This window comes from Pseudorca crassidens, chromosome 6 (assembly GCF_039906515.1).
Source record: "Pseudorca crassidens isolate mPseCra1 chromosome 6, mPseCra1.hap1, whole genome shotgun sequence".
NCBI classification, from domain to species: domain Eukaryota; kingdom Metazoa; phylum Chordata; class Mammalia; order Artiodactyla; family Delphinidae; genus Pseudorca; species Pseudorca crassidens.
Genome location: NC_090301.1, coordinates 134,509,667 through 134,534,877, shown reverse-complemented (window position 1 = coordinate 134,534,877; position 25,211 = coordinate 134,509,667). Strand labels below are relative to the sequence as shown.

Here is a 25,211-nt window from a genome sequence, read left to right as displayed (position 1 = left end):
CTGGGGTAGAGGAGCTGTCGGTCAAGAAGGAAGTCTGGGACAGCAGTGGGGGCTGCCCTGCCTGCCCTGACCGGCCCGGCTGCACCCTCCTCTCCGGGCTGCCGAGGAGGGCCGTGTTCCGGTCCCCGGGTCTGGTTGCTGTGGAGGCTGCAGGGGTGCAGGGAGCTGATCCTGTACAGAGGGGCCCTGCTGCTCCTTTTGCTCTAATCAGCAACCTGTCCAGGGCCCCCAGCCACCCCAGCTGGGCCTGGTGTGTTCCTCTCTGACAGGGCCACTGGCTCTCAGGGTTCCACTGAGCTGGAGAAATACGGTGGGCATTTCTAGAACCAGCCGCTAGGCTAATGTACTGATCCTGATCTCATCCTCACAGCGCCCCACTGAGGGCGGTGCTGCTGACCTATCTTGCAGACGAGAAAACCAAGGCCCAGAACTGGGCAACAGTGCGCAGCCAGGATGTGGCCCGTCACTGTACGGCCCTCCTGCCTGGCCCTCTCCCTGAGGTCCCAGGGGCAGCTCTAGCAGGAGACCGTGGCCTTCGGGCTCTAGGCGTGCCAGGTCTAGGACGGCTCATGAGACCTGGAGCACTGGTTTAGAACCAGCTAGATCTGAGTTCGAAACCCAGCACTGGCTCTTTGTTGCTGTGTACCCTTAGGTGCATCATTTCTCTGTGCCAAATGGGAATAATCACCCACACTGCAGGACGCGTCAGGAAACACGACAGCACACGGACGTCACTCAGGTTGGTGCCAGACAGAGTGGGAGCCACAGGGCTACTTCCCTTCTGCTCTTGGCCTTTCTAAAATGGACCAGTTGGTGCAGTGGTTGAGAGTGCGCCCGCCGATGCAGGGGACACGGGTTCGTGCCCCGGTCCGGGAAGATCCCACATGCCACGGAGCGGCTGGGCCCGTGAGCCATGGCCGTTGAGACTGCGCGTCCGGAGCCTGTGCTCCGCAACGGGAGAGGCCACAACAGTGAGAGGCCGTGTACTGGAAAAAAAAAAAGGACCAGGACGGTGGGGCTTGGAGTCTTGGAATTTAGGAGATGGGTGGAAGGTTTCTATAATTATATCAAACAAGCTAGGCTGTCAGAGAGGAAAGAACCGTGGTCAAAGGTACACTGGCTGGATGAGAAGGCTGAATTAAAAGCACACACACTGCCTGGAATCCAAAAGCAGTTATCAGACAGCGTGTCCCTGGAGGCCAGGCTTCCTGTCCAGGGGCCTCTCTCCACAGACCCCACAGGATTCCCAAGATGCTGCTGCGTGTGATCCAGGCCAGGCGCCCAGAGCAGTAAACAAGGCAGTGCCCTCTGCTGACAGGGCTCTTAGTAGAACTGCAGAGGAGACAAGGGGTGGGCTCCCTCTGTAGCCCCTTCCTCCCACCCACTTCCCCTGGGTTTAATTCCTAATAGGTAAGGGATTCTGCCCCAAGTTCAGGTCAATGAACACCTCAAGGGCCCCCGAAACTACAGTCAGCATTTCTGTTCACATATACGTATATGTGTGTGCAGTCTGGGGAAGAGCCAGGCCAAAGCTTTTATCTGATTCTCAAAAGCCCCCAGGACCCTTGTCAGGTTAGGAATCTCTGCTGCTATAAGGCTCCCATCCCCACCAAGGTAGAAGGGAAAAAACGCCAAGGCCTGACCCCACTCGGCAAGTGTGCTTTTTAATAAGGAACTCTGGAAGACCGGCGCCCTTTTAAGCATCAAAGGAATGCACCCTAGATAGAACATTCTAGGCCCTGGCACAGACAGACAAATATCTGGAGGCAGAGTCCAGCCTGCAGTTTCCCCAGTCACACAGACACTCATTCCGTCTGGGCCCATGTAGCGGGTGCCCTGAGAAAGAATTAACTTATTCTGTTTCTTTCTTCTTTCAAAAGGAAGGGCCTGGAGCGCCAGCTTGTCCTCACTGGGTGCTCCTTCCTTGCTTTGGCTAGGGAGCCCTGGAACCCTTGGAACACCACCAAGAAGCCTTCCCCCGGACTCCGGACCCGAGGTGTCTCCACGGGAGGATGGTTCTCGGTAACTGAGGCTGGACTGTCCCGACCGCACCTACGCTCCTGGGCTGGCCGATGCCCTGCACCTGCTGCTGGGCATGAGCACAGTGGGACCCAGGCTGAGATGATCCCCCCACCCAGCCCCGGACGCCAGGCAGCGCAGCCAAGGTGCAGCGCCTCCGTGCCGACGGGCGGGTGGCGGGTCCTGCAGCCCCACAGCGACACCGTGTGGCAGAGAGGAGAAACGGCAGTCCCCGCCTCTCCACCTCCCAGCCGTGAACCTGAGGCCAAGGGCTAAAGCCCTCTTCGACGCTGTTAACTTTTACTCTTGAACTGGGTCAAGCGCAGGGAAAAGGTCTGTGGTTTGCAGGGGCTTTGTGATGACTGAACGAGCTCACGTCTCTAAACATGCCTGGCGCGTGACAGGGCTTTAGCCAGTGTTCGTCCCTGCGTGTCCCCCGAGACACCATCCTCACTCCCTTGCCTGAAATTAAGGGAACCCTTATAAACTGCAGCTTTGCCAGAATCTTCCAGGGAGGGCAGAGTTCACCAGCAGGGCCTGGCAGAGAGGGCACAGAGGAAGTAAGTGTCCTGGAAGGCCAGCCTGGGCCCGGTGTGAGCCAGACACGAGGGCTGGAGCGAGGGCCCCGGGGGCTGAGGGGGCAGAAGCGTGGAAGGGAGGAGGGGAGCCTCTTGAAGAGGGCACTGGGCAGGGAGAAGCAGGCCTGGCCTCCTTCACCACTTCCCCAGTATGTGGCCCCCGGCGCCCTTGCTTGGCGCCCTGACAACTGAGGCCACACCACACCTCCCCAGTCAAGGCTTCCCATCCCCAGCGAGGACCACCCCCACCCTTCTACTCACTCCTTGTCCCCAGAGAAGTCTCCTCGGCCTCAGGCCGCCAGGCCCAGGCCCACCCAGAGGGCCGCCCCACAGCCTCCCAGCTGGGCCCCTGGGCTGAGCGGTTACCGTTTCTGCCCACGAGCATCCAGAGGAACCGCGGGCAGGCCACTTCCACCGTCTGTCCCAGCGCAGAGGAGGGCCAGCAGCTCGTGTTGTCCCACAGCCCCTGGCAGCCTGACGAGGAGAGAAGCGGAGTCAGACGGGTCGCAGCGTGGACGCAGGGCCTCCCCAGCACTGTGGCACCAGCCCCAGCACCCGCGCCTGGGCGTCCCCACTAGCTGCGCTCCCGGGACCAGGAACCGCGGCGTCTAATGGGCCCTGTCACCTTCGGGGCGGTGGCCTCGGCATCTACATGGTGAGTGCTCAGTGCTGCAGACACACAGGGACACGCCATCTCACATAAGCCTCGCGAGGGCAGGGCTGGGCTCCTCCGGAGCAGAAGATGGAGCATCTCCTGGCCTCTGCTCGCACCCTCTGACTCCATGGCAGTGAGCCTGCAGCCTGGCTGCACAGTACAACCACCAGGGAGCTTTAAAAACATGCCTAACCAGGCCCTACATCCAGGGAGCCGGATTTCATTGGTCCTGCGTGGCGCTCAGGCATGATGCGGTGTTAAAGCTTTCTGGGTCATTCTACCGTGATGGCAGGGTTGAGAACTTTGTCCCATGATTCTCAGACTTCAGCTCGTATCAGAATTATCCAGAATGCTTGTTAAAACACAGATGGCTGAGATCCCACCCCCAAAGTCTTGGTGGAGCCTGAGAATTTGCATTTTTAACAAGTTCCCAGGGGAGGCTGGTGTTACTGGTCTGGGACCACACTTTGAGAACCGCTGCCTTGGCTATGGAAGTAGCGCTGCATTTGTGGTAGGAACGTCACTGAGGATGCTGCTTTCACCGCACTGGGTTCCCTTGACGAGGCCCCCGCCCCACCCCTGAAGGAGAACATGGTCTCAAGGCACCGCGAAGCTGGAGTTACGGTGAACAACTAGTACACAGCTGTCCTTATAGACACTGAATTTGAGGCTGTTTCCTTTTTGCCTTGTTTGGCTGCTAGGAAGCTCAGAGCCAGATCTGTGGCCCACTTCTGGTGACAGAAAGGCTTTGAAGTGAAAAGACTATCAGGTGTCTTCAAGGCAAAACTAGGCGTTGTCTAATCACAGCCTTCTGGGTTACCTGATTCTGGCCTTTTACGTCCTTGAGCTATTTTGCAACTCTATAAATTGTAGACAACTGATGTCCTGTCCAAAGGCATTTGAATCCACATTTCTATCTCTTCCTTTGCATTTGTATGACTATCAGTTATCTACAATTTATACAGAATTGTTTTCAGCCAGTTTTGCATCTATTTGTAAATTCATTTTACCGCCTTATACGTACAGTACTTTGAATTTTCCTGTGAACCAGTGGTAGCATCTTGCTGGTTCTCTCATTACTTAGGGACAATGTTTGGCAGGTATTCATTTTGCATTTGCCCGTGAGTTATGATTATACTCTGTTAAAAATGATCATTTAGGGCTTCCCTGGTGGCGCAGTGGTTGAGAGTCCGCCTGCCGATGCAGGGGACACGGGTTCGTGCCCCGGTCCGGGAGGATCCCACATGCCGCGGAGCGGGTGTGCCCGTGAGCCATGGCCGCTGAGCCTGCGCGTCCGGAGCCTGTTGCTCCGCAATGGGAGAGGCCACAACAGTGAGAGGCCCGCGTACCGCAAAAAAAAAACCCCAAAACCAAAAACAACAACAACAACAAAAATGATCAGTTAACATAACCACCCACCAATTCTCCCAAAGTTGGGTCCCGGGGGAACAAAGCCAGGGAACTTGCTCCTGTGACAGGCTTCTGGGGGCCCATGCCACCTGGGAGGGCATCACCCGGGGAGGTCTGGAGCAGACCGGAAATACAGCTGAGGTGACACCCATGAGGTCAGCAGTCACCCCACATCTGGTTTGGGGAGCACAGAGCAGACCACACTAACCCAGAGCCCCAACCTTCAGAGAGAGAACCCAGACTCCTGAGGCCCACAGACCTGGGCTCCAATCTGCCTCACCACACACTCGCTGCCCGAGCCCAGTTCCTCACTCAGCTCTTTTAGGGGAAACAGATGCCTTCCTCCTGAGGTTGTCCAGAGGAGGAGGAGATCAATGTCACATGGAAAGCCCAGCACTCAGTGGGTGCAGGGGAATTACAGTTCCCTCCTGCCGTCCTCCCCAGTCTTCTTCCTCCCCAAGCCCTTTCCTGTTTCAGCCTGGCATGGGGAGGGCAGGCCAGGCTGGGTCCCCTGAATTGCAGGGCAATTTTTAGCTGCAGGGACTGGCAGATGCGTGTGGTTTGAAGGGGGCCCTTGGATTACCCAGACGGCTAATTCCCAGCTTTTGTAAAGAGCAAGAGTCTCTTTCCAGGCATGAATAAAAACCAGGCTCAAAGCATCAATATCCTCCTTGACACCCTCGTCCACTCCATGTAAAGTCCCCTGGTGATCTGTCTCACTTCAGAGGCTCTGATCCTGCAGTGGACGTCAGAATCACCTGGGAGACTCTAATTCAATCATCCTGAGCCCCAGGAATCTGCATGTGAAGACCTCCCTACAGGCGCTGCTGTATGTGTCATCAGGCTTTGCTTTGAGAATCTCCGCACTGCACCTCCCCACAGCGAAGGCCCCTGTTTCCGGGCTCAGACCAGCCTTGGGCTCCCAGGAGCACATCCAAGATGATGGTGAGAGGCCATGGAGGTCACAGTGACGTCACCTCCTGGTGCCTGGGTGCAGATGGCTCCCCCCACCCCGGGCAGACAGTCCGGAGAGCAGGAACCTGATTCCTGACTGCTGGACGCCTGTGCCCGCAAGGGCTGGGCAAGGCACAGGCGTCCACGAGCGTCTAAGGAATGGATGAATGCCCCAGCCTCCGGCCCCTTCCCTTCCCCATCGCCCATCCCTTGTAAATGGGCTTTCGCCGTGATGCCCACTTGACTTCTGAACCCCACGCTAAGGTCCTGGCCTTCCGCTTCTCTGCCACCAGCTCTGCTTTGGTCCCAGCAGGAGTCACTCTGTGCTTCACACACAGCAGCTCACTGAATGCACAGCAGTGCTGCCAGGCGCCCGGCTCTGTCCTCGGTTTACAAACGAAGCGGCAGAGCAGGGAGAGGCAGGTTCCTGGAGTCACACAGCCAGGAATGGACAGGCTGGGAGGTGACCGTCCAGCCAGGCTCCGCCCACCTGCCTGTCTCCAGTGCATCAGCCCCAGCTTCCTGGAGGAGGGTGTCTGGGGGGCTCTGGAGGTGGAGAGCCCCGGGAGGGACAGGGAGGCTGTGGCCCTGGGCAAGGAGGGGAGGGCCATGGAGGAGAGCCGCCATGGGCACACAGGGCGGGGCCTGGATGGGGCTCCCACAAGGACAGTGAAGGCATCCAGGGGTCCAAGGACCAGGTGCCTGCGTCCTTCAAGGACTGTGGGACTTGAGACCCCCTTGGATATTCCTGAGGCTTCACCCCAGCTCTCACAGAGCACCCCGAACGGGGCGGGCTGGACCTTCTCTCTTCCTGAAACTCCCCAGGGCACCCAGGCAGGGTTCTGCCACTTTTGGGTGCCGGTCCTCCAGATTTCCACCATGGACGTGGCTCACCTGGCCCCCGGATGCCCTTGGGACAGTGACACGGTCCTGAGGGCCCCGGACAGACGAGCACAGTTTGCCTCCGCTCTGAGTTCTCCCACACCTGGAGGCTGGAGGGTGAGGGGACCCCTCGGCCTTGTTGCTTCTGAAGAAGCCCCACCGGCTCAGGCACACGTCCTGGGAGCAGACGGGGCATTTCCCCACTGTGGAAACACATGGGAGTCTCTTCCCTCACTTTGGGAGAAGTGGCTTCAGGGCTGAGGCTGGCCAGGTCAGCCAGGGCACTGGTTCATGGCCCCAGTCCACGAGGCCGGACGACCCATGTCCGGCTGGCCAGACAGATGGGAAGGGGGCCAGGGTGTCTGGCGGGCTTCCTGAGCTGGGGCATGTCAGGCCAGGCCCACAGGGACACTGGCCTGTGCTGGCAGAAGGCCGGGCGGGGGCGGCTGGTGGGGACTGGGAGGGAAGTGGGATCCCCCTACAGCTGGTTCACACCCATGCCCTTCCTATCAGCCAAGTAGGGAGAAGAGGCTGGGAAGGGGCCGTCCAGCCCTGTGCTGGACACACAGCAGGCGCTGTGCACCGCAGGGGTCGAGTAGGGTTCCCGTCCCACGGCAGAGACGAGGAACCCAGGCCCCAAGAGGCAAAGTGACATGCAGGGTGACAGCAGGACTGGTAGAGCTGAGATCCCACCGCCAGGCTGACCACTGGCGGTAGGAGGCCTGGATGCTGACTCCACATGCCATCTCTCACGTCCCAAGCCCTGTGACATGGCCACACTCTCCCAGCCTTGGCCTCGCTGTCTGGGCAGGGCAGGGCAGGTGCTGGCAGACCCAGGGGACCAGCGTGTGAGGAGCGCATGGTGGCAGTGTGCCCCTTTAGCTGGTACATGGTTGAACCCTTTTAATTTTAACAGCTGTACTTTTTTTTTTTTTTTTTTTTTTTTGCGGTACACGGGCCTCTCACTGTTGCGGCCTCTCCCGTTGCGGAGCACAGGCTCCAGACGCGCAGGCTCAGCGGCCATGGCTCACGGGCCCAGCCGCTCCGCGGCATGTGGGATCCTCCCGGACCGGGGCACAAACTCGTGTCCCCTGCATCGGTAGGCCGACTCTCAACCACTGCGCCACCAGGGAAGCCCCAAACAGCTATACATTTTTAAAAAGAGAATTGAACATGCATTAAAAGGTTATAGAACAAGCACATCACAGCTGTGACTTTGAGGGTTACTACTGTTTAGGATGAGGCTAAGTTAAAAAAAAAAAGTCAGTTGAAAAAAAAGGGAACCCTCATGCACTGTTGGTGGGAATGTAAGCTGGCGCAGCCACTGTGGAAAATGGTATGGAGCTTCCTCAAAAAATTAAACTAGAGCTGCCATATGACCCAGCAATGCCGCCCCTGGACACACACCCAAAGGAAATGAAGTCACTATCTCAGGAGCGATCTGCACCCCACACGCACTGCAGCGTTATCTGCCACAAAGTATGGAGACAGCCTAAGTGTCCATCAAAGGGTGAATGGGTAAGGAAAAGTACAGTGAAATATTATTCAGCCTACTGGGATTCCCTGGCGGCCCAGTGGCTAGGACTCTGCACTGCAGGGGGCATAGGTTCGATCCCTGGTCAGGGAACTAAGATAGTGCGTGCCACGCCGCACAGCCAAAAACAAACAATAAAAAGGAAATCCTGCCATGTGTGACAACACGGCCGAACTCAGAGGACGTTATGCTCAGTGAAGTAAGCCAGACACAGAAACACAAACACTGTTATCATCTCCCTGGTACGTGGAATCCAAAAAAGTCAAACTCACAAAAGCAGAGAATAGAATGGTGGTTACCAGGGGCTGGGGCGGCAGGGAAAGGCGGAGAGGTTGGTCGAAGATTCCAGAGCTGCAATCAGATATGATGAATAAGCCTAAGAGCTAACGTACAGAGTGCTGAAAAAAAGTCAGCCAATTGATTTAAAGGAAAAAATATTAAGGAAACCACAGGACATAAGGTGCATGGTGCAAGCGGGCTGGAGGGACTATGGCCGGGGGAGCAGGGGTCTGTGCGGCCCCCTGGATGCTTGCAGGGACCCCTTTTCTGCGGCTCCAGGGTGTGAGTGGAGGGCCTGACCCCACTCCCCACAGGCTCCTGCTCTGAGTGCGGGGAAGGCTGCACAAGTGGAACAGGAAAGGGAAGGGGGCGTCCTGGTCTGGCCTCCCCTGGGGCTCTGGCTCAGAAGGGACGAAGCACAGAACTCGGGTCACTGTGGGGGGCTGGGAGTTTTAGACCCAGAGCAGTAAAGCTCAGCGCCTGAGCCGGGGTTGAGGGGGACCTATGAGGTAAGGGATAGGGGAGCTTTGTACACAGAGCCACTAGGGAGGGCTCAGCGCCTCTGGGAGGGCAGGGCTGGAATGAACGTAAACTGGCTGCTGCAGGGCAAGCAGGGCCCAAGGCATCCCCACAACCCTCCACCATCTCTGAGGTCATCTGCTGACACTGACTGCCTGGCTGGAGGGGAAGGGATGGAAGGGTGTGCAAGTTTAAGTAGGGAAACAAGAAAAGACACCATGGGACCACAGATGTCATCTGGAGGGGCCAGGGGGGTGCCTGCCTGGTGCCCACGGCACAGCATGGCATCCTCGGTTGAAGTGAAGTGTGGTGGAGACGGACTGAGCCTTGGACACGCCACTTACCTCTACGAGCCTCACTTTCCTCATCTATAAAATGGGCATGGTAACGTCCCCCAGGATTTTGGTGGGAATTAATGATTTGTGTTTGCAGTGGATCTTTTTTTCCTCCTGGTTATTTTTTTCCTTTTTTCTGTCCTTCCTCCTCAGATTACTAGTTCACAGTCTCCCAGGAGGGCAGGAAAACTTACACTCTCCCTGACTTGGGCTTCCAAAGGTCCCTGGGGCAGGGGGATAAAGAGGAATTCTGGTGTAATCAAAACGCTTAGGAGAAAACAGAAAAAGAGCAAGACTTCCCCTCAGACTAGGGAGATAAGGGGTGATGTGATGAGCAGGCACACAGAAGGTTCCAGAAAGAGGCATGAGTGCACTGCTGCCCATTCGCCCCAGATGGCGGGAAAGACCAGAGGAGAAACGGCTGCGGGAACACGTCCAGATGGGCAGGACCGACAGCCTGTTTCCTGGCTTCATCATGGTCAGGGTGGGTTAGAGGAACTGAAGGCCCAGGGTGGCAACGGCATTTAAAAGCATGGCACAGGAGCGACAGCAACGAGTCTGGGGGTGTTCCTCTTTAAGCCAAGAAGCACAAACCGTTCCACAGAACTATCTTGGGGAGTAGTGGGGTGCCCACCACCTAGAGTGTTCAAGCAGAGAGGGTCATGCAGTTAGGAGGCTGCACGGGATGAGACGAAGGACCCTTTGAACGTGAGGCTGAGCGCCGCTTCCCTGAGGCAGGCTGGCTCTTTTGCCTGCGGGAGGCTTGCTCAAGGTGGCCTCTGAGCCCCAGACGCCTCTCCTCCCCTCCCCGAAGGCACGCCAAGCCTCCCCTCCCCCGACAGCACAACGAGCCTCCCCTCCCAGGAGCTGCATCTGGGGCCTGAAAAGTCCTCCTCGTCCTCCCTGGCTGAGACGCCTCCTTTCACACCGCCTCTCACACTACATAGACATTAACTGGTGTCAACAGTCTCTCTCTTCCTCTTTTTTTTTTTTTTCTTTCCAAATGCTAATCTTTTCTTGGGAGGGTGAGAATATCAGTCCCTCACAGCTCAGTCTGGATTGTAAAATAGACAGTCCTCAGGATTTGCACTCAAAAGATATGGGCTGAGAGGCCTGTTCAGCTCTGGGGGATCCTGTGCCTCTAAGAGCCTCAATTTCCTCATCTGTGAAGTGGGGATGACAATGGTACTTACTGCACAGGTTGTTTCAAGAACTGAAAAAATATGTCAAAAATGCTACATGAACATAAGTTACTTGTTTCTGAAAAACAAGCCCAGATCAGTAGTGCCAAGGAAAGGGTGAAGAGAGCTGGGCTCTGGGCAGGGGAGGGAGGTTCCAGGTTGCCTGGCTGGCCAGTGGCCCTCAGGAGCCAGGAGAAGGCAGAAAAGGACTGGACTGTTTGTTAGAGAAACTGCATTAAAAGCCAGCGCGTAAGACACACTGATAGCAGCGCCACCACGTGGATGAACCTTGGAAACATTAGTGCAAGGAGGTGACACAAAGGTCACGGACTGTGGCTCCATTTGTTATGAAATGTCCAGAGTCAGCAAAAGCATAGAGACAGGGAGTGGATGCATGGTTGCCAGGGGCGGAGGGGGGCAAGATGAGGAGTGACTACTCAACGGGTACAGGTTTCATTTTGGGGTGATGAGAATGCTTTGGAGCTACATAGAGGTGGTGGTGGTTGCACTGTGAATGTACCAAATGCCATTGAGTTGTTTGCTTTAGGATGGTTAATATTGTGAATTTCACCTCAATAAAAAAGCACTGCCCTCCCGCCACCCGCTAGGAGCCAGCCCATGTTCTTTGGGAGTGGGCAACCAGCCGGCAGAGACAAGAGGAAAAGGGGATGCTGTGTCCCCATTTTGAAGGCGAGGACACAAAGGTCCAGAGAGGATCGGGGTCTTGCCCAAGGTCACACGGCCCCTAAGTGACAGAGCAGCACACCTGCCCGGGTCTGTCCAAACTGCTAAGCCCACATCCTTCCTGCCACGGCACTGTCTCTTGGGAACATTCTTCCTTAGGGAGAGGCAAAGCCCTTCAACCGGCCAGCTCTGAGGGGGTATCAGCTTCTGAAAACAGAGCAATAAATAGCCGGGTAGAGCACGCCATGCAGCTATTAGGGTGACCCTGCAATGTTCCCACAAAATGTTCCGAAGGCCTTGGCCACCTAACCCGGAATAGCTGAAGAGTTAATTTTTTATTCGTGATAAGTGTGCAGGGCTTGGTGACAGCTCGTTTCCTGGGACTCTTCTGGCGTTCAAACATTAACCTCCTCCCCAGGGAAGACCAGGCAGCTTAACCATTAACCTACACCCCCAACAGAGAGTCCGCCAGCCCCTCCCCGCCTCAGGCGCCAGACAGATCCTTGCTGGGGACGGACGGCCTGTGGGCCCAGGTGCCCAGGACTTCAGGAGTCGTGCTCCTGAGTGGAGGTTATGGGGCCGGATCCCCCCCAGGCGGCCTCAGCCCCGGCCCCCATCCCCGCAACCTGGCCCTGATGGGGATCCGCGGGGCGGAGCCTGACCAAGGGCTCCATGCCTTTGCTGTTTCTCCTGTCTTCATTCTTTGAAGAAATCTTCCCCCGCGGCCACATGTCGGTTCTAAGCTCCACGATGGGTCTTCTGGCTCAGCTTTCTCAACCTGACAGCAGAACAGGCCTGAAGACTTTCCCAGGAGTCCAGGTCCTCAGAAGACTCAGAAGTCTTCTGCCTCAGGGGCTTTTAAACCAGGTTTTCAAAACAACAGACCCCTTTTCCTAAATGAAAATTGCAGAAGGCCAAAATGCAAAACAGATCCAAGCGGCCCGAGCCTTTGCCCCGTTCACCCAGCTGCCACGGCCTGGCCAGACACAGTTGCAATTACTGCGTGTGCAGCACAGCCCCATCGCACACGAGGAGAGCGAGGTCTCCCCAGGGAGCTCACAGCAGAACCCGGCAGGAGTCCCACTGCGCCTTCTCAGCCCTGGATGCACAAGTAGGACCCCATGGGAGCCTCTGGGGACAGAAGATGGCTAGACCTGCTCCAGGTCGGTGCTCCAGGTCTGGGCACATCCGCAGCCTCCCAGGAACTGCAATGTGAAGTTGGCTTCCACAGGGTGACGGGCCCCCAGGTCAGGCTCTGGGGAGCACTCCCCATGGGTGACGTGGCTACACTTCTCACCCCAGCTGGTCTGTGACGAGCGGGGCAGGCCGGGGGCGTCCATGTCCTCTGCTGCAAAGGCTCTGCTTCACCTCTCTCTCTCTCCTTCAAGTCTCCTCTCTCCCTGCTCTCAGTCAAACGTCTGCACTCACTCATTCACCCAGTAAGTCATCAACAAACACACAACTACTAGGTCTTGCAGGCCCTGTGCCCTGCGCTGGGGAAAAAGAGGAAAGTGACACAGTCCCTCCCAATCCAGGAAACACATCCCTACGATGCAGTGCAGAGGTGCCAGGAGGGAGAGAAACAGAGGGTCCTGCAGAAGTCCGGGTGGCCAGTTGCACGGGGAGAAATCGTTCCTGGAGGAGTCTAAAGAGGAGAGTGGTTGGCAGAGTGGAAAAGAGGGAATGGTGTTGAAGCAGAGGGATCAGCATGCGCAAAGGCGCAGAGGCATGAGAGAAACGTACACGGTCAGGAAGTTGTAAGCAATTTGGTTGAGCCAAGTGGAAATGTCTGGGATGGATGCGTGGACAAGGGAGTGAGGAGCTGAACCTCATCCTGCAGCCACTGGGGAGCAATAGGACATTTAAACACTTCAGATGCTTATTTTTAAAATAACCGTCTGTAACTTCTCAGTGTGAACTAAAGTTCACCATCATCTCTCCTAGTGGCTTGCCGTTCTAGGCTTTATCCCTCAGGCCTGAATGCAAGTCCCACACTCTGTCACGGGAATTTCTGGCGTTCACCTTGGGGACATGCAGGCAGCTGTAGTTTCTGGGGTGACAGGAGGACCCAGGAAGTCAGGAGGCTGTGGCTCAATGGTGGGCCCCTGTGAGCCATAAGACTACTGTCTGGCTCCCCCGAAGAACCTGCCACAGCCAGCAGAGGGGAAGGAAAGGCTCAACCTATGGAAGGAAGTTGTCATCCTGCCCCGTCCCTCATGCAGAGGACGGGTGACTCCACTGAAGCCCATCGCAGCACCTGCACTGCTGGGCCTCTGCCGCCCATGGCACCATCTTCCTCCTGTCCCCGGCTGCTCCTGATGGATTCGTGCAGGGGCCCGAGGCCACTCCTGGGCCCTCTCCTCCTCCCCTTCCCTCACCCTCTCCTCCTGCAACCTCAGCCTCAGTTGCCAGCCAGACAGAAGTGTTCCCCAGCCCGGGCCTCCTCTGGAGCCTCCACTCCGTGTGTCTAGAACTGAACTCACGACCTTCATCTCTTCTCCCCCAAAATACTCCCCCCTCCTCCCTGGAAGTGCTGCAGCCACCTTACGACCAGGAGGCGAATGCCACATATTGAGCAGAAAGACAGGAGGAATCTGGACACCTGGGAACTCTGCACCAGCTCTGGATCTTTTGTGGTGTCTAAGAAACCAACCCCTATTTGATGAAGCTCGCTTACCAAGTCTCTGCCACATGTGCAAAAGCACATTCCTAAGCCATAAGAGAGGAGTCCAAGCTCCTTTTTTCTCACCATTCTCACCTCACAACAAGAAGTGCTAAATATTTTTTGAACGGATTCTTTCAATTTCACACCAATCCCATAAAACAGATGTTGAAACTGAGGCCCAGAGACATAGAACTTGTTCAAGATCACACAGCCTAATTTAAAAGCCTGGGCTCCCCGTTCCCCCTCTGCACCCCTCTTCCTCTCTCTTTCTTTTGGAAAATGCAGAGATGGGGCTGCCTTCCCCTTGCAGCCACACACATAGAGCCGCCATCGCCACCAGAGGGCAGACAGTTGTGTTCAGGGAGTGGGATGCGGGACGGGACGGGAGGGAGGGGAGGGAGGGGAGGGGAAGGCCTGGCGGACACAGCTGAGAGGACCAGAAGGCACAGCGGCAGCCGCGGTTTGGGGGCAGCCAGATTCCTGGGAGGGGGGCGGGGAAGGAGTCACCGGCCTGGCCGTGGGGGACGAGAAAGTGGGCGACCAACAGTCCAAGGATCCCAAGAGCAAAGGCCATGACTTGGAGATAAGAGTACTGCAGAAGGACCTGTCTGGTCTGTACGCCAACAAGCCAGATAACCTAGATGGAAAGGATCAATTCCCAGAAACACACAACCTACCAAGACGGAGGTATGAGCAAGTAAAAACTCGGAGCAGACCTCTAACTAGTTGGGAGATGGAATGTGTCATAAAAAATCTCTCAACAACAAAAGCCCAGATGGCCTCACTGACAGGGTCTACCAAATGTTTAGAGGAATTAACACCAAGCCTCCTCAAAGGCTTCCAGAAAACTGTAAAGGAGGAAACACTTGCAAAATCATTCTATGAGGCCACCATCACCCTGATACCAAAGCCACACAAAGACTCTACAAGAAAAGAAAACTACGGACCAATATCTGCGATGAACATTAATGTAAAAGTTCTCAACAAAATACTAGCACATTGAATTGAACAGCACATGAAAACAATTATACACTATGACCAAGTGGGATCTATTCCTGCGATGCAGGGGTGGTTCAAAATGTGAATATTGCTCAATGCGATACACCACATTAACAAAATGAAGAACAAAAACCACAGGATCATCTCAGCTGATGCAGAAAAAGTATTTGACAAGATTCAACACCCTTTCAAGATAAAAAACACTTACACTAGAAATAAAAAGAAACTATCTCAATATAATAAAGGCCATATATATAAAGGCCACAGTGAACATCACACTCAATGGTGAAGCCTGAAAGCTTTTTCTATAAGATCAGGAACAAGACAAGGACACCCACTTTTGCCACTTGTATTCAGCATAGTACTGGAAGCCCTAGCGCATAGCAAGTAGGCAAGAAAAATAAATAAAAGGTGTCCAAATTGGAGGAAAGAAGTAAAATTATCTCTGTTTGCAAACAATGTCATCTTATGTGTAGAAAACCCTAATGATGCCTCAAATGGACTCACCAAGGTGACAGGGTAGATATAAAACCAACACACAAAAATTAGTTGCATTCCTATACCCTAGTGAGGAACAACCTACAAAGGAAATTATGAAACAAATCCATTTACAATAGCATTAAAAAGAACAAAACCTTATGAATAAACCTAACTACCAACGTGAGAGACGTGCACACTGAAAACTACCAAACACTGCTGAAAGAAATTAAAGGCACAAATAAATGGAAAGACAACCTGTATTCATGGATTAGATGTCTTAATATTTTTAAGATGTCAATACTACCCAAAGTGATCTACAGATTCAATGCAATCTTTATCAAAATCCCAATGACAGGGAGTTCCCTGGTTGCCTAGTGGTTAGGATTATGGGCTTTCACCGCCATGGCCCAGGTTCAATCCCTGGTCAGGGAACTGAGATCCCGCAAGATGCATGGCACAAACAAAACCAACAACAACAAAAAAATCCCAATGACAGAAATATTTCATTTAATATTTATGTATTTAATATTATTTTCAGAAATAGAAAAATTCATCCTAAAATTCTTAATGGAATCTCAAAGGACCTGGGAATAGTTAAAACCATCTTGAAAAACAACGAATTTGGGGATCTCATACTTCCTGATTTCAAAACCCATTTGAAAGCTACAGTAATCAAAACAGTGTGGTACTGGCATAAAGACAGACATATAGACCAATGGAATAGGAAAGAGAGCCCCCAAATAAACCTTCACATATATGGTCAAGTGATTTTTTTACCAAGGTGCCAAGACCATTCAATGGGAAAAGGACAGTCTTTCAACAAATGGTGCTGGGAAAACTGAATGTTCATGTGCAAAAGAATGAAGATGGACCTTTACCTTATACCACACATAAAAATTAACTCAAAAATGGACCAAGGACCTAAATGTAAGAGCTAAAACTATAAAATTCTTAGAGGAAGTTTCATGAGATTGGATTTGGCAATGCTTTCTTGGATATGACACCAAAAGAACTGACAACAAAAGTAAAATTAGATATGTTAGGTTATACATCAAACTTAAAAACTTGTACATCAAAGGACACAATCAACAGAACGAAAAGGCAACCTACAGAACGACAGAAATCATTTGGAAATCATATATCTGATAAAGGGTTAATATCCAGAATATATAAAGAACTACAACTCCATAACAAAAAACCAAACAACCCTACTTAAAAATGGTCAAAGGACTTGAAGGGACGTTTCTTTAAAGAAAACATACAAATGGCCAAGAAACACAGGAAAATATGCTCAACATCACTAATCATCATGTAAATGCAGATCAAAACCTCAATGAGATACCATAGGCCAATCACAAAAAGACAAATACCGTATGATTCCAGTTATTTGTGGTACCTAGAACCATTCAATCCACAGAAACAGAAAGTAGAATGATGGTTCCCAGGGGATAACAGAAGAGAGGAAAAGAGTTGTTGTTTAATGAGTATAGAGCTCCAGTTTTGCAAGATAAAAGGTTTGGAGATTGGGTGCACAGTAATGTGAACTTAACACAACTGTACTGTACACTGAGAAATGGTTAAGTTGATGAAATTTACATGTTTTTTTAAACTTCTTTTTAAATTTCTTCAAAGAAGACATACAGATGGCCAACAGGCACATGAAAAGATGCTCAACATCACTGATCATCAGGGAAATACAAATCAAAACCACCACAAGGGCTTCCCTGGTGGCGCAGTGGTTGAGATTCCGCCTGCCGATGCAGGGGTCGCGGGTTCGTGCCCCGGTCCGGGAGGATCCCACATGCCGCGGAGCGGCTGGGCCCGTGAGCCATGGCTGCTGAGCCTGCGCGTCCGGAGCCTGTGCTCCGCAGTGGGAGAGGCCACAACAGTGAGAGGCCCGTGTACCACAAAAAAAAAAAAAACCATCACAAGATATCACCTCACACCTGTCAGAATGACTATTATCAAAAAGACAAGAAATAACAAGTGTTGACAAGGGTGTGGAGAAAAGGGAACCCTCGTGCACTGTTGGTGGGAATGTAACTGCTTCAGCCACTGGGGAGAAACTATGGAAAGTCCTCAAAAACTTAAAAAATAGCATTATCATATGATCCAGCAATTCCACTCCTGGGTATTTATCCAAAGAAAACAAAAACAGTAATTAGAAAAGATTCATGCACCCCTATGTTCACTGCATTATTTACAATAGTCAAGATACGGAAGCAACCCAAGTGCCCATCAACAGATGAATGAACAGATAAAGAAGATGTGGTACATATATACACAATGGAATGTTAGTCATAAAAAAGAATGAAATCTTGCCAGTTGTGACAATATGCATGGACCTAGAGGGTATTATGATACGTGAAATAAGTCAGACAAAGACAAATACTATACGATTTCACTATGATTTCTATGATTTTATAAATGTGGAATCTATAAAACAAATGAACAGACATAACTAAAAAGAAACACGTTACAGAGAACAAACAGGTGGTTGCCAGAGGGAGGCAGGGTTGGGGAAGAAAGAAATAAGTGAGGGATATTAAGAGATACAAAGTCCCAGTTGCAAAATAAATGAGTCACCGGTATGAAATGTACAGAGTGGGGAATGTAGTTAATAACTATGTAATATCTTTGTATGGTGACACATCATGACTAGACTTGTCTTGGTGATCATTTTGAAACGTACAGAAATATTAAATTACTATGTTCTGTATCAGAAACTAACATAGTGTTGTAGGTCCATTATACTTTGAAAACAATCAGACAGACAAATTCATAGACAGAGATCAGATTTGTGGGTACCAGAGGCCGGGCTGGGGGGAATTGCAGGAAGGTAGTCAAAAGGTACAAACTTCCAGTTATAAGATAAATAAGTAGTAGGGATGTGACGCGCAGCATGATAAATACAGTTACCACTGCTGTGTGTTATATGTGAAAGTTGTTAAGAGAGCAATCTCAAGAGTTCTCGTCACACCATTCTTTTCTATTTCTTTAACTCTGCACCTATAAGAGATGATGGTGTTCACTGAACTTCTTGTGATAGTCACTTCATGATGTATGTAAGTCAAATCATTATGCTGTGCACCTTAAACTTATACACTGCTGTATGTCAACTATATCTCAATAAAACTGGAAGAAAAAGAAATAAATAAAAATGGTTAAGACAGTAAAATTTATGTTACATGTATTTTACTACAATTAAAGACACAAAGCAAAACACTGACAACATCAAATGTTGTCAAGGATGTGGAGCTACAGGAACCCTCATTCACTGCTGGTGGGAAATTAAAATGGTGCAGCCACTTGGAAGACAGTTCGGCAGCTTCCTACAAAACTGAACATGCTCTCACCATACGATCTAGCAACCATTCTCTTTGGTATTTATCCAAATGAATTGAAAACTTACGTCTGCACAGAACAACTTGATTTAGAATTGCCGAAACCTGGAAGCAACCAAGATGTCTTTCAGTAGGAGAATGGATAACCTGTGGCACATCCAGACAGTGGAATATTCTCCAGCTCAAAGAAGAAATGAGCTACCAAGCCATGAAAAGACATGAGAAAAACCTTAAATGTATATTACCAAGTGGAAGAAACCAACCTGAAAAGATTACACACTGCATGATTCCAACTATATGACTTTCTGGAAAAGGCAAAACTACGGAGAGAGTAAAAAGATCAGTGGTTGCCAGGGTTAGAAGAGAGAGCGGGATGCATAGGTGGAGCACAGAGGATTTTCAGGCAAGAGAGACTACTCTGTATGATAGCATAATTGTGGATACATGCAATCATACATTTTTCAAAACCCACTGAATATGAACACTAAGGGTGACCCCTAATGTAAACTGTGGGCTCTGAGTGACGACGGTGTGTAGGTTCATCAGCTGTAACCAACGTAGCACCGGCTGCAGGATGCTGACGGTGAGGGAGACCGTGTGTTTGGGTGGGAGCGGGTAGCAGAGAGTACGTGGGAATGCTCTGTACTTTCCGCTCCACTCTGCAGGGAACTGCTCTAAAAAATAAAGTCTATTAAAAAGAAATTCACTTCACATAAAATTAACCATTAGCCATTTTAAAGCGTACAATCAGTGGCATTTAGTACATTCACAGTGTTGTGTGACCGGCACCTCTATCCAGTTGTAGACATTTCACCACCACCAAAAGGCAGTTCCTACACAGTTACTCCCCAGCCATTTCCCCTGAGCCCCTGACAACCACGAATCTAACTTCTGTCTCTACGAATTTGTCTAATCTGGACATTTCATACAAGGAGAATCATATAACACATGACCCCTTACAACAGACTTCTTTCACTTCACGTTTTTTAAAATTTATCCATGTGGTAGTATCAGTACTTCATTCCTTTTTAAGACTGAATACTGTTCTATTGTATGTACAGACCACATCTTCTTTACCCATTCATCAGCTGACAGACACTGGGTTGTTTCCACCTGTTGGCTATTGTAACCCGTGCTGGTAAGACCTTGCCTGTACAAGTCTTTGTCTGACTATCTGTAAAGGATTCTTCTCTTAATGCTACATCCCTCCCTGCCCTTAGATGAGTGAAAGCAAAGCAGATAAGTGAAGGAAGGGAACAGAAGCAAAATTAACATGTAAATATCAAATTAATAATATTTACAGTCCCGACTAATAACAAATATTTAAATTAATAATATTTAAGAAACACCTGTATTAACATACTTTATCTCATATATCTTTATAATTCTGATGTAGACTTTAGCACCTGTGTTTATAGATCAGTAAAGCAAGACTCGGAAGGTTAAATAATTTGTCCGTGTTCACACAGCCGCTGAGGGTCAGCCAGCAATGGACTCCAAGTTTTCCAGACCCCACGCTGCCTCTCCCAACAAACTAGCAGTAGAGGTGAGAGAATGGGTGAGAAGTACACTGCCTTGATAAGTAATTCTCACCAAAAGCTTACCTTGGTGAAGTCATCATGCAGAAGCTAATGGTTCAACAACCCTGGCTGTAACCACAAACTCAAAGAACCAAAGAGAGGCGATGACGTGGTTTCTCTGGGTGTGTATAGACTGGTCACCAGGGTCACTCCAGGCCCTTCCCCTCAGCTTATTCTCTGAAAGGACGCAGCTGCTCCAGCCCCTACCTGCCCCCAACCCAGTGGACCTGGACGCAACTCACATCCCAGAGTGGGCCCAGGTGTGCACGTACCTGGGGCCGGGTGCCTGGCCCTCTCCTCGGCGAGTCCCTGCAGACACTGGTCCCGCTCTTCCCGTAGCACCTGCAGCACAGCGCACAGCCGAGGGAAGGCTCCCACCTGCAAGCCCAAAGCCGAGAATGCTCGTCACTGCCACGAAGCTGAGTCTAGTACACAGGGCGGGGCCAGACAATGGAGACTCAAAATGAGGAAGACAAACTAGTGAATATGACAAAAAAAGAGCATGCTCACAGATACAGACAACAAACTTGTGGTTACCAGCAGGGAGAGGGAAGGAGGGCAAGATAGGGGCAGGGCAGTAAGAGGTACAAGCTGCTAGGTATAAAATAAGCTACAAGGATACGTTGTACAACACAGAGAACAGAGCCCATATTTTACAATAACTATAAATGGAGCATAACCTTTAAAAATTGTGAATCACTAATTGTACACCTATAGCCTATACAGTATCGTACAGCAACTATACTTCAATAAAAAAGACTTGTAAAAAAAAGTAATGTAAACTAGAGACTTTAGTTAATGTATCAATATTAGCTCATCGATTTTAACAAATGCACCACTTTTATGCAAGACATTAGTAATAGGAGACACTGGAGAGGAAGGGTTGAGGGGGTATATGGTCATTCTTTGTACTTTCTGCAGAATTTTTCTGTAAACCTAAATCCTCTCAACAAAATAAATTATATTAATTAAAAAAGAATAAGTGGGAGAAATCAGTTCACCTAGTTTAAAGACTCGCTGTATAGCTACAGTAATCAAAACAGCCTGGTATTAGTAGAAGAATAGGCAATGGTGTTAGAGTGACTGGACAGCTACAGATAACAAAATGAACCTTGAACTAAGACTCATACCTTGTACAAAAATTACCTCAAAATGATCATGGACTTGAGCGCAAAACATTAAACTAAAACTTTTAGAAAAAACATAGAAAATCTTCAAGATGTAGGGCCAGTCAAAGATTTCTTATACTTGACACCAAAAGCACGATCCATAAAAAGAAAAATTGATAAATTGGACTTCACCAAAATTAAAAACTTTTGCTCCAAGAAAAACCATGTTAAGAGGATGAAAAGGCAAGCTACAGATGAGGAGACGATATTTGCAATCCGCAAATTAGAACTAATATCTAGAACAGACAGAGAACATTCAAAACTCAATAGTAAACAAATTTAAAAATCTATTTAAGGACTTCCCTGGTGGCGCAATGGTTAAGAATCCGCCTGCCAGTGCAGGGGAAGCAGGTTCGATCCCTGGTCCAGGAAGATCCCACATGCCGCGGAGCAACTAAGCCCATGCGCCACAACTATTGAAGCCTGTGAGCCCTAGAGCCCACAAGCCACAACTACTGAGCCTGTGCTCTGGAGCCTGTGAGCCACAATTACTGAGCCTGTGTGCTGCAGCTACTGAAGCCCGCACACCTAGAGCCTGTGCTCCACAACAAGAGAAGCCACCGCAATGAGAAACCCACACACCGCAAAGAAGAGTAGCCCCTGCTCGCCACAACTAGAGAAAGTCCACACGCAGCAACGAAGACCCAACGTGGCCAAAAAAAAAAAAAATCTATTTAGAACATAGGCAAAATGCATGAAAAGACATTTCAGAGAAGACACACAGATGGCAAATAAGCACATGAAAAGATGTTCAACATTATTAGCTATTAGGTAAATGCAAATTGAAATCGTAATGTGATATCACTACATGCTTATCAGAATATCTAACATAAAAAATGACAACAATGCTGGCAAGGTTGTGGTGAAACTAGGTCACGGACACATTGCTGGTGGGACTGTAAAATGAGACAACCACTCTGGAAAACAGGTTGACAGTGTCTTAAGAAAAGCTAAACATGCAACTATCATATGACCCAGCCATTGCACTCTCGGGCATTTACCCTGGAGAAATGAAAACGTATATTCAGAAAAAAACCTGTACACTACTATTTGTAGCAGCTTTATTCCTAACAGCCCAAAACTGTAACAGTCCAGATGCCTTTCAATGGGTAAATGGTTAAACAAACTATGGTACATCCATACTATGAAATTCTACTCAGCAATAAAAAGGAACAAAGTAGTAATACATGGACCAACTTAAATGAATATCCAGAGAAATATGCTGAATGAAAAAAGCCAATCCCAAACGGTTACATACTGTATGATTCCATTTATATAACATTCTTTTTTAAATTTAATTATTTTATATTGGGGTATAGTTGATTTACAACCTTTGTGTTAGTTTCAGGTGTACAGCGAAGTGATTCAGTTATACATGTGTCCATTCTTTTTCAGATTCTTTCCCCATACAGGTTATTACAGAGTACTGAGTAGAGTTCCCTGTGCTGTACAGTAGGTCCTTGTTGGTTATCTATTTTATATAGAGCAGTGTGTATATGTTAATCCCAAACACCTAATTTATCCCTCCACCCCCTTTCCCCTTTGGTAACCATAAGTTTGTTCTCTATGTCTGTGAGTCTGTTTTGTCAATACATTCATTTGTATCATTTTTTTTAGATTCCACATCATTTATATAACATTCTTGAAACAGCAAAATTATATCAATAAAAATGGAGACCCTATTAGTCGTTGTCAGGAGTGAAGGGAGGGTGAGGGTGGGAGGGAGGGAGGTATGACTCTAACAGGGCACCACGAAGGGACCTCAGGGTTGCAGACTTGTTTTGCACCTTGACTGGATCAACGTCAGTATCATAGCTGGTCAGTCAAACCCCAGCTCACTTGCAAACACCAAGAAAGAAGTAAACGTGCATTTCTATGTGCCACTGAGTTTCTGTGACTGTTACACAGCACAGCTGACTGGGTAGGAGTGATGTTTCCCGAAAGTGGGTGGCCATGTGCATTGCTGGAAATGAAGAAAGGGGTGCTGCAGCAAAGAGGGTCTTGAGAGCGATGGAGCAAGATGAGGAATGAGGGAACACCTACAATGGGAACCTCTCCAAGAAAAATTTAACTTCCTCTGTGTTTTTCCCTGGGACTATGGAAAAATAAACATCAGAAGACAGTTTAACTTTTTCTTTTCATTCTACATTTCTTCTTCTTAAGTTGTAGTAAAATATACATAACATTTACCATTTTAACCGTGGTTTAGTGTACAAAGTTGTACAATGGTCACCCCTATCCATCTCCAGGACTTTTCAACTGGCCCAACAGAAACTCTGTATCAATTAAATAGTAACTATCCGTTACCCTTCCTGGAGTCCCTGGTAACCTCTATTCTACTCTCTGATTCTATGAATGTGTCTGTTCTAGGTACTTCATATAAGTGGAGTCACGCAATATCTGCTTTTTTGTGTCTGGCTCATTTCACATCCACATTGTAGCATCTATCAGAATTTCCTTCCCTTTTAAGGATGAATACTATTCCATTGTATGGACAGACCGCACTTTGTTCATCCATTCATCGCTGGGTTGTTTCCATCTCTTGGCTACAGTGAATATTGCAGCCAGGAACAAAGGTGTACAAATATCTTTTCGAGTCCCTGCTTTGATTCTTCTGGGTACATACCCAGAAGCAAAATGTGTGGATCATATGGTAATTCTGTGTTTACTTTTTTAAAAAACCACCGCACTGTTTTCCACAGCAGCTGCCCCATTTTACCTTCCCGCCAGCAATGCATAGAGTTCTAATTTCTCTATGTCCTCATCAACCTTTGTTATTCTGTGTTAATAATATCCATCTTAGTGGGTACGAAGTGAATCATCCCACATTTCTTTTACCCTTATCCTTCCATTAAAATTGAATAAACTGGGACTTCCCTGGCGGTCTAGTGGTTAAGACTCCACGCTGCCAATACAGGGGGCCAAAATATATTTTTAAAGACAAAAAAGAAAAAGAAAAGATGAAGAAGAAAAAAACTATCATCTATAGTTCACCCCCTTTTAAAAAAAGTATTAAATATAATTTTACTTAAAATTCACAGGAGGAGAAACAAGTGAAGGTGAAAGTATTGCTAAAATTAATATAAAATTTTCCTCAAAACAAGAGCTATTAGTACTGGAAAGTTCCCTTTAAACAGTTTTTAAAAATCAAGTTTGTCTCTTAGGGGAAAACATAGGCAGAACATTGTATGACATAAATCACAGCAAGATCGTTTTTGACCCACTCCTAGAGAAATGGATATAAAACCAAAAATAAACAAATGGGACCTAATGAAACTCAAAAGCTTTTGCACAGCAAAGGAAACCATAAACAAGACGAAAAGACAACCCTCAGAATGGCAGAAAATATTTGCAAATGAAGCAACTGACAAAGGATTAATCTCCAAAATTTACAAGCAGCTCATGCAGCTCAATATCAAAAAAACAAACAATCCAAAAACGGGCAGAAGACCTAAATAGACATTTCTCCAAAGAAGATATACAGACTGCCAACAAACACATGAAAGAATGCTCAACATCATTAATCATTAGGGAAATGCAAATCAAAACTACAATGAGATATCATCTCACACCAGTCAGAATGGCCATCATCAAAAAATCTAGAAACAATAAATGCTGGACAGGGTGTGGAGAAAAGGGAACACTCTTGCACTGCTGGTGGGAATGTGAATTGGTACAGCCACTATGGAGGACAGTATGGAGGTTCCTTAAAAAACTACAAATAGAACTACCATATGACCCAGCAATCCCACTACTGGGCATATACCCTGGGAAAACCATAATTCAAAAAGAGTCATGTACCAAAATGTTCATTGCAGCTCTATTTACAATAGCCAGGACATGGAACAACCTAAGTGTCCATCATCGGATGAATGGATAAAGAAGATGCGGCACATATATACAATGGAATATTACTCAGCCATAAAAAGAGACGAAATTGAGCT

At 49.2% G+C, this 25,211-nt stretch overlaps 1 protein-coding gene across 1 annotated transcript in view; it reads right to left on the bottom strand.

Moving 5' to 3' along the window:
• The window catches only part of SCTR (secretin receptor), a 61,098-nt gene that overhangs the window by 31,835 nt on the left and 4,052 nt on the right, over window positions 1–25,211 (bottom strand). Inside the window, exons 3-4 of the mRNA XM_067742381.1 lie at window positions 20,371–20,476; window positions 2,964–3,071 (exon numbers count right to left, since the gene is read on the bottom strand). Of these exons, the coding sequence (XP_067598482.1) occupies window positions 2,964–3,071; window positions 20,371–20,476 (214 nt within the window). The remainder of the gene's footprint in view (window positions 1–2,963; window positions 3,072–20,370; window positions 20,477–25,211) is intronic.